General features: G+C 35.1%; 1 protein-coding gene and 1 long non-coding RNA gene across 8 annotated transcripts; one reads left to right on the forward strand and one right to left on the reverse strand.

Moving 5' to 3' along the window:
* Nucleotides 1–549: 549 nt before the first annotated feature.
* On the reverse strand, nt 550–8,435 carry LOC140794170 (uncharacterized). Of its 7 annotated transcripts, none has more exons than XR_012110074.1 (15): nt 8,122–8,433; nt 7,912–8,024; nt 7,756–7,827; nt 7,575–7,688; nt 6,623–6,691; nt 6,484–6,540; nt 4,806–4,859; nt 4,662–4,724; nt 4,418–4,480; nt 3,936–4,100; nt 3,665–3,803; nt 2,313–2,393; nt 2,140–2,201; nt 1,926–2,025; nt 550–859 (listed from the first exon to the last, which is right to left on the reverse strand). XR_012110074.1 is itself a non-coding variant. In XM_073146071.1 (15 exons), the coding sequence occupies exons 1-14, from the start codon at nt 8,279–8,281 to the stop codon at nt 1,956–1,958; spliced, it is 1,299 nt and encodes a 432-aa protein (XP_073002172.1). In that variant the 5' UTR covers nt 8,282–8,433; the 3' UTR covers nt 550–859; nt 1,926–1,955. The 7 variants fall into 7 exon arrangements, 6 of the variants coding, with proteins under 6 accessions (XP_073002172.1, XP_073002173.1, XP_073002174.1 ...); XM_073146071.1 differs by having other exon boundaries at nt 3,648–3,803; XM_073146072.1 differs by having other exon boundaries at nt 3,648–3,803; nt 7,756–7,824; nt 8,122–8,416.
* A 1,230-nt stretch (nt 8,436–9,665) lies between these two features.
* LOC140794191 (uncharacterized) lies at nt 9,666–18,186 on the forward strand. The gene is made up of 7 exons (XR_012110080.1): nt 9,666–9,765; nt 11,450–11,528; nt 14,582–15,054; nt 15,184–15,335; nt 15,446–15,751; nt 17,504–17,592; nt 17,985–18,186. It is a non-coding gene; the product is annotated as an uncharacterized lncRNA (long non-coding RNA).
* The last annotated feature ends 687 nt before the right edge of the window (nt 18,187–18,873 follow it).

Raw genomic sequence — 18,873 nt, forward strand, 5'->3', positions numbered from 1 at the left:
TAAAGGCGCGGGCTCGCCATCTTTCCAACTTCTTCGTCGAGTCTTAACTCAATCCTTTGATGGACATCATTGGTGGCAAAGACTCCCTCCACTTAGCCATTGCCATCTCTTTATCTGATATCAAATACTCTGTAGGGAGACTAACTAAACTGCATACTAATAGCCGTAGTATACTTTTGCCCCAAGAAATTAAATAAAAAGTTTGATCTAAATTTTCAAACTTATTAAAAATATAATTTTGTTTTTAAACGAATTTATCACCTTATTTTTATAGACATGTTACAGTTCAAGAATGAATGAAGAAAGGAATGCTCGCATTATTTTCAAGCGCAAAAGAAGTTCGCACCTATTTCTTCAAATAATTTGAAGACAACTCTTCCAGTGAGTTTGAAAAAGTAACCCAATTCAAAGTGTTTCAACCCAACAAATATAAGCACAAGTGAACACATTCAGATAGCAGAACGCATTCTATAGGAGGAATATTCTTATGATTCTGCATGACTTGGTTCCAGTTGTAGCATCAATTCAACACTCAATTTGGAGAGGTGATCAGTAAACAATGCAGCATTGGCATAAAAAAGACATTGGTAACTTTACAGAGGAAAATCACACATCTCTACAGATTTTATACATATGGAACCAAACAAGGTACAAAAAAAAAAGCAACTTAATATCATCAGGAAAACAGAATTTTACATACCAGACTATACATCTCAAACTACAAAGACACAAGCATCTCTATTCACTGTAAGTAAGCTATGATAGCCCCAGATATGTGACAATTTGTAGCTTATCTGCGTAGAAATATATGCCCTGGAACCAAAGTTTTTGTCACCTTTTTAAAATTGAGGAGCAACATCTGCAAGCAAGGAAGAAACTAAATTATCATAAAGCCTATGGTAAGTATCTTTCGAAGGGCAAACATATGCATGCTATTATATATTGTAAAGTTCCAAGTAGTCCTGAGGACTGTCTATTTAATCACTTTTATTATTAAAAATCGGCTCAAATTCAATTTTCAGCAAATTTCAGCATGTATCAGTATTTCCATGCCAATGTGTTTGAACGGGCCCTAGGAGCGTTCGAACGCGGGTTCCAAACAGAGACTGTGTGATGCAGGCATTCAAACGGTCCATCCACATTCGAACGCGAATCACAACCCGAGAGCAACTTTGATGCAAGCATTCGAACGGCTTAGCCGCGTTCGAACGTGAGTCTCAACCCGAGAGCAGCTTTGATACAAGCGTTCGAACGGCCCAGCCGCGTTCAAACGCAAATCTCAACCCGAGAGCAGCTGTGATACAAGCGTTCGAATGGGACCCTCCTGCATTTGAACGCCCCTTGAATTCTGTTGTATTGTTATTGGACATGTTCGAACGTGCCCCGATGGCGTTTGAATGCGACACAGAAAAATCCCAAATCTGAACTTGCCTATAAATACTAAAGTGTGTTTTTAGGACTTGGTAGCTGAAAAAACATTTATGAGAGTGAGCCATCATTGTAAGTGATTAGAGTTGCTAAACTCTTTGTAAGTGTGAGATTTGCAAAGTAAAAAAAAATTGCTCCGCCCGTGGATGTAGACACATCGTTGAACCATGTAAATATTGTCTTTATTACTTCCATTCTAGATATTACTTGCATTAGGGTGTTTAATCCGTGATTAGAACTTATTTATTACTATTCTATCACCATTAACACTTCATTGGAGTTTTTCCCAACTATTGGATAGTTTTTCCATTACTATTCCACATGGTGATATTTCGGGTGAAAGTTTTGCTTCCGCTTCCTTCACCCATTTGGGTATTTGCACAACAATAATCTAGTTCTATGCCAAGACTCTAGCTCTCTACTGTGAAGTAATGAAATAACCAAATGCAATTGATAGGAGAAATGAAGGTTACTGAAGTGATCTCAAGAAACCATACCTTCAGTATAGCTTAACAAGCAAATGTATTCTACTTGTCAACATGCCTGCGTTTGTGCCTTTGTGATGCATGATTGCGTGTAGTTCTAATTATTTTCTTGCTGCAAAATTATAGAAAATCAAGGTTAAAAGTAAGGACAAAACTTTATCCTGGAAGAAGGAAAGCGAAGTCCCAAGATCAAATCAAAATTGCTGGTTAAAGAATGCTAACTAACCTGAAAATCGTAGAGAAGATTTTGTAGAGACAGAAAAGAGGTATAGCAAACAAAGCAGAGACCTAGAACAATTAAAAGAGAACAGTTTAGATAGCAATTGTAATATAAAATTATTAAATACCGACTCCTGCAAGGAAAATAGTCAATGCCAGCGACAACAGATCACATTTTACCATGATCGACACCAGCCTTTTGGTAGCAAGAGGTTTTGAGAGCTCATGCTTCTTCAGATTCTCCTGGACAGCATCTTGAACCTACAGAAACAAAGAGTAAATCATCTTCAAATGTTTCTCTTTTTCAAACACTTCAATATGCCATTACTTAAGCCAAAATGAAGAATGAAGATGCACGCGTAAATACATCCTTCTGGACAAATCCAAGCTAGTTCCGGCTGGAATCAATCTGATACCCAAAACTTGATGAGTTTAAACTTTACACTACTAATAATAGCGAAAGCTCTTTTTAAGCAAAAAGGATCTCAGTGTCATCTTTTATGATCTTCTTTTAATCTTTGTGGCATTTTAGATCGTCTCCATTATTCTGGCCAAAATATAACTTACTTCAAAAGCTTCAGATCAGTGGCTCCGCAAGATTGAAAAATGTAAATTCAATGTAAGTCATGTCATAGTCTATATTTATCATCTGACTCACTAAATTTGAGGAACCAAATATAAAACATTTAAATATGCTAAACATAAATACTATTACAATTGCAACTCTTTTTATCTTCTTAAATTTTATAGATGTTTTACTAGGGTTTGACTCAAAAGGTATATGTCACATGAAGCTACAGAAATGCTTGGCTAGCTCATTTAAACTCGAACCGACCTTGATTCAGGCATCAAGTCTTTTCAGACTTCTCCTACCTGAACTTGGAAGAATGGACATTGCCAAAACAAAAACCTAAATCAGAACAAACTTTGGTACAGTGATCTTCACAGTGCAATTTTTTCTAATATGTGGCATTAATTTTTAATAGATATAACAGCACATACAAATAAGAGTGCTCTTACATTCACCCAAAAAATATAGATATAAGTATAGACACATTCCAACATAAAATGGACCAAAGAGATGCATTACATGCCTAGGGTTCTGCACTTTGCCTCTCACTTGTTTGCCCCCCCCAGATTATATTGTAACTTTAGTGCCATTACAGCTTAAAGAATTATTTTATTACATGTCTCTTGCTGAACTCCCACCTTTTTGAGTTCGAACATTGTAAAGCAAGAAAGGAAAACCATATTGCAGGTAATTACTATCTCACAGATGTAAAAATAGGTATTATTGTCAACAGGTAGAATCCAACATCAACTCAATGATCTCCATATTTACTAAGAAATATAACCAAACAGTCAGAAAGAGCCAATGGAAATGAAAATTCTTAGCTTACATTTTTCATCCCCGCTTCGATGATCCACTGAATTATTTGTGTAGTACAAGAATTATGCTTAAAGCATGTGAAGACAATGAGGTTTCCAAGATAATTACAGAAAACTAAATGATACCTGGTGATGATACATACTTGCTGATTCTAAGAGCTTTGCAAAAGCAGAAGCAACATGCTTCTTGTAGGGTTCAATGACAAGCTGCACTTTCTCAACATAAGGTTTGGCGACTGTAGCAATTTGTTTGATGTAAGGCTCAGAAAACCTCTTGGCTTCCTAAAAAAATATTTAGTGGTCTAACTGAGAATCTAAGTGATGAAAATTTAAAATCATAGGAGTGAATACTGTTGACCACAGCATAATCAAAATAAGTGAATCCAAACCAACTTGAATCACTGCCAAAGATACCTGAAAATAGGGATCTGCTAATTCTTTTACTTTCACAATATGTGGTTTAATGGTACTCCTGCAGATAGCATAAGCCTCAGCAGTTCTATTAGATGCCATTAGCACATAGGGCTCACAAGATGTCGTGAACATTATCCAGTGGTCCTTGAGTGCAGGGATCCATTCCTCCAAAATTTGAACAAAATAAAGAAACAAGGACAATCCGTAGGATAAAAATGATCAACTAGTTCTTGGGAACATGATGCATTTCGAAAGATCCAGACAACTTGAACAGGAAATATAACTAAAGATTTGCCTGAAGATTACGAATTTCAGAACAAAAAGAAATGTAAAACTACTACTATCAGCTAAAACATGAGGAATGAAGCCATAAATTCCATGCAAATTTCCCAACTATCCAAATCTCATAAAACAGAGGATACCTGCAAATTGAGCCCAATACAACACAATGATATGGCAATAAGAGGTCTTCAGAAACTTACAGTTTTTACTGTTTCAAAGTGAGGTTCCACCAATTTCTGTGCCTTGGCCAACTTTTCTGCAGCCTGAAAGATTTGAGATAAAAATAGGAGTTATTTATTCTTAACTGAAATTAAATTATATGCACCAACATTTATGTATGTATGTAGGTATGTTTTTGCATGTATACACAAACACATGCAAACACTGGTGCACACATGCACTGGCCTCATCACAGGTCTACCACCAAATATACATAAGAGAGACCTTCACAAGAAGACAATCCACAGCAGGTTTCAGATGCCTATCCCACTTAGTTGATGCAATATCCTATTAAAAAACAATGTATACAAAAGATTAGAAGAGAAGACAAGTATAATAAGATGCTTTAATACAAGTAAGTAAATGTACCTGAAAATGCGCTAAATGTGTTGCTAGCCAATGTGGTAGCCAGGCCCTGTGAATCTGATGAGGAACCAAACAATTTAGCCTGATTATTGAGTGAGCTACTAATACACGAGAGAATAATTAAAAGCCCACATCTGCATATAATGCAAGAATTTAACCAAATGAAATTATCATATAACGTAGAAAGCAACAGTCTGAGCCTCAATAGGCGCATTTGGTTACAGCCTTGCAGGAAAGTGAAATAGGTAGTTTTGGGAACTACCCTCCTTGGCTGCAAGAAGAAAGTGATTTTTCTAACTTCCCCTAAATTAATAGATTTCCCTAATTTTAGTCAAATTCAATTTTTCTTTTGAGAAGGGAGAGTCACACTTCCCAACTCTACTTCCCAGTCACAAGATTTGCATGTGATTTTAAATTCCTCATCCCAACCTACCACTTCCCTAACTTATAATCTCTTCATTTTCCTCTTCTAAAACAACAGTGATAAAAAAGGAGGAAAGAATCGTACTGTTTATTATAAGTAATATTTCCGATTAAAGTTTCCTTCTGATTAGAGATCATACTTTTCATATAATAAAAATAGTACACTTAAATACAGTGTTCATTTCTTTTTTCTGACAAAGCTCTAATCATCATACTTTTCTTTATAAACATACATCATCATAATTTCTTTTTATTAGACACATCATACTTTTCTTTACAAACATACATCATCACAATTTTTTTAATTAGAAGCATCAATACTTTTCTTCGTCGTCATAATTTTTTTAAATTAGAATCATCGTACTTTTTTCCCATTTAGATAAAGCCCCTACATCATTGTTATATTTAATTTTTCATTAGAATCATCATTTTTTTCTGAAAAATGTAGATCTGACTTTTTTTAATGGAAATATTCATCTAACATTACTTGACAATGTAAATCTAACATTTTCTTCCTTTTTTATTAGAATAATCATCCTTTATTTTTTGAAAAGGTGTACATCTAACATTTTTTATGGAAATGTACATCTAACATTACATCGGATTCTTTTGATGAAAATGTACATCTGACTAATAAATTTTTTCACTAATAGCTATATATTGTGTATGTAGATGAATAGTTTTAAGATATTTTCTCATTAATATTTGGATCTCTACTTCAATTTTCTCATTTTCAAATCAAATGCCAAAAAGTGAGAAAGTCTTACTTTCAGTTCTTAACTTATCTCAGCCAAGTAAGAAAAAGTAAATAACTCTTAGTTCAAATATATACTTTCTATTCTCACTAAACAAGTGATAAATTATTGTTGAAAAGTAACCCTACGAACTTCCACTTTCCAAGACCACTTCACTTCCCCCACTTTCTGACAACCACACGCTCATAAAGGTTTTAAAAAGGCATCACAATTAGGATTTCATTTTTGTATTTGTGAGATAGTGTCAACAAACAATTACAAGTTTACAACCTTCTGAGTTCTGAGACTATAATTTCATCCTCCAAAATCTCTTTAATACAAGCCTATAAAGGTAGAGATTCTATGTTGAAAATATCATTAATTTGATAAATCTTATAAAGTGGCTTGTTTTTGGAGAAAACATTTACTAGAACATTTGACAGGAGGGCTTGTACCTAAAGCCACAACAGAAAGATGAAAAATAAATGCAGCAAATATATTTAGATCAAAGAACCAGATTTCACCTTCATCAATTCTTCTGCTTTTGATCTAGCTTCTACTTGTGCTCCCATCAATTTATCCTGCAGGAAAGAAGTGAGTCGAGCATTGGTACGAGGCTATGAGAACTACCGTGTACATTATGCCTTATTTGAATTGACAGACCTCCGCCACTCGAACGGCATGCTCAATTTTTTTAATTCTGTTCCTCTGCTCATTATATATCTTTTCAACCTAAAGAGGCAGAAAGAAAAGTGACATCATAGACATAGACAAAAGAAAAGGAAACATACAACAAATTCCATTCAGGCATCTATCATGTTGTGTTTTTTGTAAGACGGGATAACATATGGCATCTCTAATGTACCTGATTTCAAAAGAAATATCTATGAAGAAAAATTAATATTTACCATCTAGGGCTTGTTTTGAGTCATGATGGACTGTGTTATATATAAACCATTGCCTCCTTAGACATAAGGGCTTTATACCCACTGATGAAGATAGTAAGCTCCAGAATTTGAGAAGGATCCATATTATTTGGCTTATGATATTAGTAATGTAGATCTATGTAAGAGAAAAAAAAACACGATAACAAGGATCTACACATGCATGGTGGATGAATAGACCTAACTAAATCCATAAAAAGTTTCATAAACTTTGTGGCAAGTATTAGGATTTAAAAATCCTTTCTCATTTTTTCTTACATCTTAGCTATCATTGTTTATACAAAGAATTGGAATTCATAAACATGCATGATGGACGAATAGACCTAACTAAGCCCCACAATAAAATTTAATTCATAAACTTTTGGCAAGTAATAGGACTTAAAAATCAAACTTTCTCATTTCTTCTTACATCTTAGCTATTATTATTTATACAGATATTTGGAATTCATAAACATGCATGGTCGGTGAACAGATTTAACTAAGCCCTATAATAAAATTAAACTCAAAAACTTTTGGAACTGATAGGACTTAAAGAGACCCAATTTTTTTCATTTCTTCTTACATCTTAGCTATACAAAGATTTGCACACATTCTGGCAGCTTCTATAACAACTTAAGGCAGAGACAAAGTAAACAAACTAAAATTGTAGAAAAAGGCAATAATGTGCTTACATCTTCCAATTTACTTCTCAGCTTCTCTATATCTCTCTCAGCTTCACTAACCGAACCCTCCAAAGTTTCTCTCTTCTTACTTTGGATCTCCAATTCACCCTTAAGTTTCTCAATCTGGTCAACAAATTGGCATCACAATCATAAACACAATCATCAACAAAAAAACCTTCTTTATTCTTACCTGCTTCTCAAGTTCATTATTGCGTGCCTGCGCACTTCGCAAGGATTCCTCATCATCCACAGGAACCTTCTTCTACCAAATTAAGGAAGCAACAATAATAAATTAAGACAAAGGATGAACTCTAGTTACCAGAGAGGAATATATCCAACAGCTCACCTGGAGTAACTTAATCTCACTCTCGAGTGACGCAATATTTGCCGACTTCTCCTTTATTCTATTCTCCAAATGTGCGATATTGTCATCCTTTCGAGTTAGCTCATCGCTTCTATCTAAAGCCCCGGATATTATTTTTCGGAAAGAAACAGAAAACCAAAAGTATTCAAACTTTTGCAAAGAAAAAAATGATTTGCACGAGAGAAAACCGACCTAGAGATGCAATCTTGGATTTGAGCTGCGCGATTTCTTCCTCGGGAGTCAAATCCGAGACATCCGCTACAACTACGCCTTCGAGCTCCGTTTCGGCTCTGATGCCAACGATCGATAGGAACAGCACGATCGAAACGACCCCAAGCTTCGATTCCGCCATTGGAAGAGAAATTTAACGAGAAAGAAACTACGATCTTTTCTTTTTACTTTTATTTTTTAGTTCTTTGCACAGCGGAAGCGGGAGGGAGAGAAAGGAAGGGAGAGGGAGAGGGAGAGGGAGAGGGAGAGGGAGAGTTTTATGCCATTTTTCTCATTTTCAAAAAATTAGGAATAATGTATGAGAAGGGCGTGGAAAGTTTCGCCGACACGTGCAGAGCGGAGGTCTCGGGAGGCAGCCACGTCTCGTAACGTGCGAGAGAAAGGCTTAGGACACGTGTGGTCGAAGTAACGGCTGAGAAGCCCTCGGATCTGACCATAGTTAGGACCTGACCGTTGGTTCCCTGTGTCGGGGTAACGGACTCTTTCCAACAAAAAAAGAGAGAGCATATATTGGGATAATTTCATTAAAATGACAGGAACTATCAAAAAAAAAAAAAACTTAAGCTTTCTATTTTTTTTTCAGTTTAGAGGTTAATATAGTTTTTTTTTAGTTTAAAAAAATAATACTCTAAAAAATCTAAGTTAAATTATTCATATATATAATATATATATTCGCTTAGTCTTATTTATTAGCCTATTATACAAATCATATTCTATATTTTACTTATTTTATGATTCACACTCTATCTTTGACGATTTTATAACTCGACACCTCATTTTTTTTCTATAATTTTTGTTTAACACCTTAACGCTATTTTGACTAACTGATATTGACTAAATTACTAAAATACTCTCACCACTAATTTTTCTCCTCTCTACCCATCCTCTAAAGAAGGTACGAATAATTTATGTATTTATAAATTATTTCATATATTATAATAGAATATTTTTTTGCTAGTACCGTTTAAATTAACGGAGAATATTAAAATAAAATTATAAGAAAAAAAGTAGATATTAAATTACAAAAATCTCAAAGACAGAGTATGAATCACAAAATAAATAAAATATAAGATGTGATTTGTAAAATTCTCTATTTATTATAAAATAAAAATATTCTTATTTTGATATAAGTTTATTTATAATAGTATAGTAGGTAAAACAATCACTACACCAAAATATATAAGAGTCTCATGTTGACTATTCACACATTATCCACCTAATATATATATATTTTTTATTTTCATATATGCATATTATTATGATAGAGAAGGATTTATTTCTTACCTTGAGTTTCATAAATTGTCTCTATAAATAGCTTTATAGCGAAAGATATAGGTAATTTACGCTATTTTTTTTGGGTGTGGAATTAGATTTTAAATTTTAGGTTAATTATGTGAGTGTAAATGGTATTTTATTTTCCAAAAGTAAATTTAAGGTGCCGAATATGCCAATGACCATAGTACCCTTATCTCGTATTAAAATCTCCCAATTGGTATCTTCCCACTGCCGCCAAAATTTAGATCTCTTTCTCTTCGTGGTTATATCTCCATTTCCCAGTCGCTTCGTCGCAAGGACTTCCCTTCCCCATTCCTATCTCTAACGAAGGTTTTCAATTTGATCTCAGATTTACTTATATTCTACTCGTTCGATGATACCATTACTTTCTATGTTGCTATTTCCGAATATCTGGCATCGATCCTTGGATTAAATTACTGTTAACTCACGGATTATTCACGGTGGATAAATAGGTCAAAAGATGAGGATCAAATCCAGTGGTTATGCAGATCAATTCAGTCGGTTCCATTAAGTTTAGGAAGGAATCGGCTACCGTTCATCGGGAAGCAATAGATTCGTGTCGTTTGGGTGTACGATTTAGATTCAGCAATATACCTCCCTTTTTTATTAGGTGATTACCATCTAACTTGCTTAGACCGTATTTACTCACTTGTGACTACTTGTGCAGTGACTGCATAAGCTCCTTGAATGGTGATTTGAGCGGTAAAATTATTGCTTTTGGTTGTTTCTATATTGTCCTTACTTGAACGTGTTATTGGATAGCCCTGTCTTGTACGGAGTATGAGTTCTATGTGAATAATGCAGAAATACCAGTTTTTGAGCTGATTGATGTCATAACCTTTTGTCATCTTTTTTCCTTTTAGGAATATAGGGTTAGCTAGAGGAATACACAAGTTTGAGATAATTTTCAGAAACTTTGGAAATGTACAATTAATTGTTAATCCTATGGTAGATACTGCAATAATTATGATCAAAGAAAGATCATGTAAGAGGCTAGACGAAGATGAAATATGATAACTTTAGATGTAGCAAGTTCTTTTTGTACAAGTGCAAGCATTTCCTACTCATTCATTTTGAAGGTCAGTTATGTACAAAGTACAAACTAGGAAGAATTTAACTGAAATGCTCAGCACAAAATTTTTGTATTTGATTTGTCTGTACTTTGAATGATAAAATATGTATACTTAACTAAAAGCGGACACTTTTATGACTAATCTCCTACTCGGAAATGTTATACTACCTAGTTCTAACCTTTCTGTGTTTAAACTCGACCAACCCTCTTTGTGCAATCCTCGTTGTGAGTTAAATCATGTACCACCCTAACCAGTCTTCAAAGTTTGACATCTTTGGACATGAATATTTTGATTTCTACTTTGTTGCTTTGAAGCAAGTATTGAACTTTAGACGAATTGAAGCTCCGCTTTGAAGTTATAGAGGTCACTCATGGAGGCCATTTTTTAGCTTAGGCAATTGAACTAAATAATATAGTTTTACCTCCCAATTAATTAGGATCCATCCATGAATCCCTGTACTTTATTCAGCTCTATCTTGTGTAGCAAATTCCACCATTGGAAGGGTTGTCTCTTTTTTTTCTTCTTCTGAAGGTTGCATCATATATCTTGACGTGCGTTAGACTTTCATTAAGACAGTCATTTGCACGAATCCTTCTAGAGGACATGCCTATGCTAGGAAATTAAATGGAATATCTAAGAAATAGAAACTTGAAAAGGACCTAGACTTAGTCTTTTCCAACTTGCTTAGTATATTACACAATAACTGTGATATGATTTTGTATACACATATGCCTTTCAATATATATATTGGAGTATAAATAATGCTAGTTGTTTCTTAAATTCGTATAGATTTTAAATAAAGAATGCTGCTCTCTTTCTTAAGTACTTATATCATCAAGTTTCTTGACAGTTAGATATTTAGCAACTTATATGTTAGTGTCCCTCATCTTCATCTTCCCCTTCCCCTTGTCTGGATGCAGTGGATACTGCTGCCTCAAGCTACTGGTTCAAAAGCTGCTTTTTCATGGAGTATCATAAATTCTTCTGAATGCGAAGAAGGTGATATACTTTGAGCATAAATTGAAAGATTTTAAATTTTGATATATTTTAAAACTATCAAGACAATTCTTGTTTATGCATTTTGCCCTCCGCATAAATATAAATCATGCAATGCTTGTGGTTGAGAAAGAACTACTGCAGATTATTGCCCCTTGTTTGCATTGAAGTTGGAACTTGGAAATGTTTTTTTTTCTAGTCTTGAGCATCGTTCTCCTCAGCTGCAACTTGGGCCTTGCGCGAGCTTCACATGAGAAGAGGAGAGTCAAATTTAGCCAAGGACAACCTGCCGGAGACCCGGAATTGGGAGTCATCTTTTCACCAATGCCAATGCCAATGCCGGCAGCTCATCCTTGGCTGCATTCTGCTCTCCTCTCCTTCACGTAAAGCACCACGACAATCTGTCATTCTGATGATTATTATACAAGTTGAAATCTCTTCTCTTCATCTCTTGCCTTCACCTGATTGATAATGTCCCTATATATAGGCTTGTTTGATATAATGCTTGCTTTGTCCAAGTTACTAATATCATGAAAGTGCAAGTGAAGCCGATGGATGCTTATTCTACGTCTGACATTTTTCAAGAATTGTGGCTAATGATGCCAAAGCAATCCAATCTTCTGTATCTACCAAAATCTTACTTCCTTTTTCTCAGAAAGATCTGCCGGGTGAAAAGTAGGAGATGGGCTATCTTTCCATTAGTCAGAAAGAGGTGGTCAGGGTGAAGGACAACATTAGTTTTTCTTTGATGTAATAACGAACCACCAAAATGATTATTGGATAGTTGCAGGAATATAATCGCGAGTGGAGAATATGATACCGAAGGGTCCATTCTTTGCATGTTATGTGATGGATGGAAATGCAAAAATTCTACATTTTTATAAACATTTATGCTATGGGCAATAAGGTTGCTGTTTCTTTTGCAGCTTTTCACCCGATCTAATTGAGATGATATCCACATGAGAATAGGCATATGGCTGATAAACTTATTACATTTTGGTGAATAAGTGTTCAGGCTTCTTGTTCTGTGGTCTTTGTAAGTTTTGAGATTGGACAAGTTCTTAGAAAGGGAATGATTGGAAAAGCAGTGGTAGAGAGACATACAACCAATAGGGGACAATGCTCCCCTACCCTTGCGGCTTTTGAAAAATTTTAGTGTAATTTTGCACTAGGATCTTATTTTATATAAAATACTACATAGAAACCATTACAAGACCTGCCACTATATAGATTAATGCCTATTAGACCTGTTTCTTGATGTGGGTCTGTTGAAGTTTGGTATTTCTTCTTTTTGTTGGCCATTCCATGATGTAGGCAATTAGATGCACCACTGGAAGATCATGGAAAGAATTCTCACACCTTTTGTAGGGAAAGATGAGTCATTCATAATGTTTTATGTATTACTAATTAATGGAACTGACTAGCTCTCTGATAAGGCGCTTACATTTAGAGGATGTTGGTACCACTTGGTAATAGGCACAGAGACTGAAATAAGGTGGATTACTAGATGCATACTTAAAGAGCAATGCACTTGGGAACAAACTTCTTCATATTTGGTACATCACTAGACAACCGTGGTGAACGGTGTCATGTGCAAGGCCATGCTGGTTTAGAATCATCTTGCATCAGATTTAAGAAAACCATGCATTGCTGTTATTCAGGCTGAAGGAAAATTTCCTGGATTCTGTTAATACAAAAAATTCCACCATTCATGCAGCAGTACGCCAATTTAGACAGCTTTCACTAATTGCAGGCAGCTGTTAAGAGAGTTATTGGAGACATATGGGTCCATAAAGAACAGAGACCAACATTTGGCCCTGGCAGGTCAAGCTTGGTGCTATACCTTTTAATCCAATTTAAAGTACCTCTTGAATGAGGGTTGTACTAACGCAAAGATTTAGATCTGTGGAACCTTGCAGACCAAAGAAACTCATGTTTTTATAATGCTAGCCAATGGTTGGGCGACAGAAGTCTAGCATATAATCATCACAATAAACAACATGGACCTATGCACTTCTACGGATTCCTTATATTTTAGAGTCTGGTCCTTATGTGTCTTGCATGAAGTAAAGAGAGGAATCCTGATGGCATAAAGAACATAGAATATGCACAATGTGTAAAAGTTGTTTTACCTTTTGGTTATCAAATGCTTCATTATTCTGTTGGGAATGTCCTAAAAAATTAAAGCAGTTTGTTTATAAGGAGTTCCTATAGCAAATGATGAAAGTTATCCTTGATTTTGACTACACTGTCTCTTTTAGTACAGAAATCATGTGATTTAAAATCATCAAAGTTTGTTTTTATGCTTTAGAGTTGTTCCACTGATCTTATAATGGAAGTCTGACATACACTCTAGAATGATTATTAATCTTTCTTTATGAGTTTTTAATACTTCTACGATAAAATCTACATTTCCACTCCTTTATATTATAAAGTAACTACTAAGTAGAGATTTGTGAGACATCCCTTTGCTTATTACAAATTCAAGGAGATTTCTTAGCTTATGATATTCCTACGGTTAATTTCAGCTTGGGGTAAAATTGAAATTTACACGTTAACTATTATTCTTCATTTTCTATCAGTGTACACTTATATATATATATATATATATATATATATATATATGTATATAGCATAAGTATTTTATGTAGGAGTTTGGTACTAGAGAATGTTGAATTTGCTGTAGGTGAGCTCTTTAAGATCTAAAGTTCTCAGGTGAGGTTGGTATTGAAGCTGAAGGCCTTGGATGAAAATCTTAGTCAACACATTGCAGAAAGGTCATGAGCCCAATTGAGATAATAAATCAGGAATCTGAGGCTTTTACTAATGGAGGTTGTGGAAAGTGATTTGCTGCTGTTGTCTTCTGCCTAGATTTTTGATAAATAGTAACCTAGTAACTTTAAACATCATTTGCATTCTGGATTGGGTAAACTGGCCCGAGAGGAAGAAAAAGTAAAGTAAATAAAGGACTGTTGAGATTGATATTCAAATAAAGGATTAGGATTCATCAATTAAGTGTATGTTTCTGTAATTTTTGAATTGGTTCATTGATACAGATTTGCCAGATTAGAATGTGCTAAAGTTTCAAGATCATCATTACAATCAATTGTTTCCCATCATCTGCTGACTTCCCAGACAAAGAAGTACTTCTGATAGAAGCCGTTCGATTCCATTGGGAGATATATCTCCATCAGTACTTTGTAGGTGAAGATCCAGGACGATTTATGGCACGTCGCAGAATAAAATAGCTAATGAATTCCATAGGCAGAGAACAGAAAACAGGCATTGCAAAATTTGTATATTTCACAGGCAAATGCAACGAGGACCACAAATCGTCAAAGGAGGTGATGCACAGAGGAGATTAAAAGAAGAAAGATAGAAAATGTAACTTTCGTAGGAAATATGATTTTGCAGATGATCAATGAAGTTAGCGTTCTTCCTCTTATCAAATTTCAGAATTATGAAGTGTGTTAAACGTCATAAAAAGCAATCAGACAAGCTTTATCTGCAAAGAAGGCTAGATGCTCAGGTCAGACATTTGAATCCAGAATTGTAGATAACTTGGCAGATAGCCATACAAAGTGAAATTTAAATAACACCTATGCTTTCTTCTGTTCTCACTTTTTTCCTTTTTTTCTGTATACACTGTCTTCTGTAGGAACATTTTAACTTTTTGCAGGTTTTGCTGCACCTTGTTGTGAATTACTGAATCTGCTTTGCTTTTGTATCTCTTTATCTTGACTGATGCTGCTGTATCCTCACAAAGTAGCAGATATCTTCAGCGACCTTGGAAAGCATCTGCAACAAATGGTTAGTATCAACAATACTTCTGCATTACTACCTAATTTCCTATAAAATATGGAATTGTAGGCGACATAAATCATGAAAACGATGTAATAAGTTTGAGAAAATAACTCCAGGTCTGTAACCATATTGTTGTGAGACTGGCATAACTGTCTTCACTTGGATTTGGTGCGTGGAATGCAAATGATTTGCAGCAGCAGGCAGGTTCAAGTCATGAAAGAGCCTTACGTGAGAAGAAGAGAGCAAGATGTAGCCAAGGACAAACTTGCCGGCAACTGCGATGGAGGCATTTCTCCTCTCAGGCCAATGCCGGCAAGTCATCCTTGGCTGCATACCACTCTCCGCCCCTTCACGTGTGGCCATTGACGAACACTATCAGTCGGTCTCTCATCTACATATCCCATTGACAGCTACCAGGAGAGGTAAGCAGCCTTCCTCTCTTCAATCTTCTTCTTATTACGTATGTTTCTGATATCTAGAGTTGGTTTATATAGGCAGGAGTACTAGGTGATTCAATGGTGTATCCTGACCCCCTAATGCCTGTTGTGTGATCCTTTTGGTTGGCAATGGAGGGCCAACAGAATAATATGGAGATCTCTCTTTTTACCTATTCCGTCTAAGAATTTCACATGGGATATGTGATATGTGGAGCCAATCCAAACCTTTCCCTTTTCGGGTGGATATGATGAGATCTAATACCAGATAAGTGGGTCCAATTTCCATTTTTTAAGGGATTGCAGGCCTTGATAGGACATATGCTAGGGTGCAGATGGAGGGAGTTGCCTTTTTCTGCATGTTTGTTAGGTTGTTATGGGGAGAGAATCTTCATTGGAGGGGAATGAGGCAATAGAGGGGAGCTCGTGTGGCCCATGATCTACGGCTGATGCGCCTTATAATAATACTAGCTTTTTGTGACTTTGTCAAAGGCAACCCACAACTGGAATGGTTGCTTGATTCCCCTTTTAGTGGCTCCTTTTCCCCTGCTTTCATGCATAGGTTAGTTTTCCTTGCCAAAAAGCCTCATTGGCTTTGCTTCCATGTCATGTGGACTTAAGTTAATAGACAAATTGTTCTAGGCACCAATTGCTATTCTCTTCTCATGGTCCAAACTATCATCTGTTCAGTGAGGATCTTTTTTCCATATTTTGCCCAGAAGCTGGGACTTTACTGTCTCAGAATAGAATTGCTTGACAACCAGTGATTAAATATGAGATAATTCCCTCTAATTGTGCGGTGGGTCTAAGAGTTACGCACAAAATCAATGTTGATCAACTCAATTGTTTGTCTCCAATATTTTCTAGCTTTCAGGCTATGTTTTGATCTTTTTTTCCTTCTTTATTTAGAATTCAGATTAGAAGTTATGGCTTACATTCTATGATTGCAATTCGAGTTAGACAAAAATACAGATATAGCATCACTGTCATCTTGTATTGTTTTCTTCTAGAGGGAATAAAACTGTATTGTTTTACTCCACCACAACCTCAACCTTTAATTTCTTAATTCCAATCGAAAAATCTTCCAACCTGGTATATATTAGTTTATGAAAGCCAATACAGATGTGTGATTATTCTTTGGACTATTGATAGAATTTATTGCTATCTTATATGATATATATATAATAGAAGGAATATATAACCATATTAATTGTACCACAGTTGCACTCCACCATAACTTCAAATCCATAGTTTCTTAATTCCAACTGGAAATTCTTCCAATCTAGAAATATATGTTAGTTTACGCAAACCAATAGAGATCTGTGATTATTCTTTTGGACTATGGATAAATTATTCTTATAATTTTCAAATATAGCTCTCTTTTTGGCCAGCACCTTTTCTTGTCGTCTTCTTCTCACATATTATATCTGTAGATAATCCAGGAATGGCCAAGAATTGGCCGTTGTTATATCCATTCGGCCCACATTGCCTGGTGGAGATGAACAAATTCTGTGGTCTGGGCTGCATCTTATAATATATATTAAAATGCCCATTTGACGTGGAAGTTTATTGAGAGAGAAAGGGAGAGAGAAGAAGAGAGGACAGAACTCTCTTTTTGGGTTGAGATAATAAAGGGATGCAAGTGCCTCAAATCTCAATCCAATGGTTGGTGCTTGATAGGTTGAGTGGACCTAGAACTTATTGCTTTTTTCTTCTCTCACTCTCTCTTTCTCCGTGAAGGAATTGGATTCTGTCAACGTTTGCTGCGCAGTCAATTCCCATGCGATACGTGTCCATTAGATTTCTGTGAGATTTGGTAGTACAAAAAGGTTCGTGCTATTTTTAAATTATTCGCACGTTTGCATATATATTCTTCTAAAATTCCTTATTTATTTGCGTAGTAGTCTTTTTTTGCATGGGATTATTACAATTCTTCTTCGAATTATTCCTTTGTAGCTATTAGCTAGCTGCTCGTAATGAATTTAAACTATTTACTTCTTATCTGGTAAAGGTGTTTTAGTCCTTTTTGTTGGTGAATTGTTTAGATTTAAACTTACAATTATGAAAAAGTAAACTGAAGGGAATCTATTCCACGTAAATAATGGGCTCTGTTTATTCTCAAATGTGTTGTTTTGCATTTCATACATAGCTTTGGAATGTATTTTTATTGACTTTTTTTTTAAAAAAAGAAAGTCTTATTCTTGCCTTTTCTCCTTCGTAGGGCCTAGTGTCGTGTATGATTAATGCAGGAATGGTGAGAGCCACCCAATAGAAGCCCTTTTTTCTTTTGGGTATCATTTCTTGGATCTAAATTTGGGTTTCAAACTCCACAAAGGTTTTAAAAAAGAAAAGAAAAGGAAAGGAATATATGTATATTTTTGTTCAAAATTAAATAATTCCAATTATTGTATGTCAAATCTCAATGAACTGTCCTCAATTGGAACTTGGAATAGGGATTTTATTCGTTCAGGATTAGATCTAATATGCTGTAATATATTGTAAAGCCTAACTTCTCGCTACTACGCTTTATAGAGCAGAAAAGAAAACTAGAAACTAAATACATAGCTTCTTTTGTTATAGTGGGAAATATTCTTATATATATATATATATATATATATATATATATATATATATTCAAGTTTAAGGACTCTCATCCAATAATTTCTAAGCAATGTATTTGACATTTAATTTGGCTTGCTAATTAAATTACAAGCCACAAGGCTCACAACCCTAAGATCACCAATGCAACTGGACGGTGGAGATTTACTGCTTTACATCAACCAAGTTTCAAATGTCATACATTCGTACTAGAGTAGTAGTGTCTTAAATCTTAATCAAGTGATATGAGTTCTGGCTCCATTTTAACCAAAATGGTGCATTAAATCACGCACGCCCTGTGCTTTATTGTGTGAAAAGGATCCGCCTTTTCAAAAGAAATGTAACAGAAGAGGAATTCCTACGTCAACAATACATAGGCATCAATCAAGCAAGTTTTGTAGCTCTCTCTCTCTCTCTCTCTCTCTCTCTCTCTCTCTCTCTCTCTCTCTCTCTCTCTACCATTTCACTTTTTTGCCTTTGTAAAATTCTCTTGACCTGCATCTCTTTTCCAA

This window comes from Typha latifolia, chromosome 8 (genome assembly GCF_019914945.1).
Source record: "Typha latifolia isolate L0001 chromosome 8, TyphaL0001v2, whole genome shotgun sequence".
NCBI lineage: Eukaryota > Viridiplantae > Streptophyta > Magnoliopsida > Poales > Typhaceae > Typha > Typha latifolia.

What these genes read in the sequence shown, in the direction of transcription:
- LOC140794170 (XM_073146071.1), bottom strand. Translation starts at nt 8,281, where the DNA reads ATGGCGGAATCGAAGCTTGGGGTCGTTTCGATCGTGCTGTTCCTATCG. An exon ending in ATGCCGTTCGAGTGGCGGAG is followed by an intron (nt 6,541 to 6,622) that starts GTCTGTCAATTC and finishes TCTTTCCTGCAG; the next exon opens with GATAAATTGATGGGAGCACA. An exon ending in AAAGGCTGGTGTCGATCATG is followed by an intron (nt 2,202 to 2,312) that starts GTAAAATGTGAT and finishes TAATTGTTCTAG; the next exon opens with GTCTCTGCTTTGTTTGCTAT.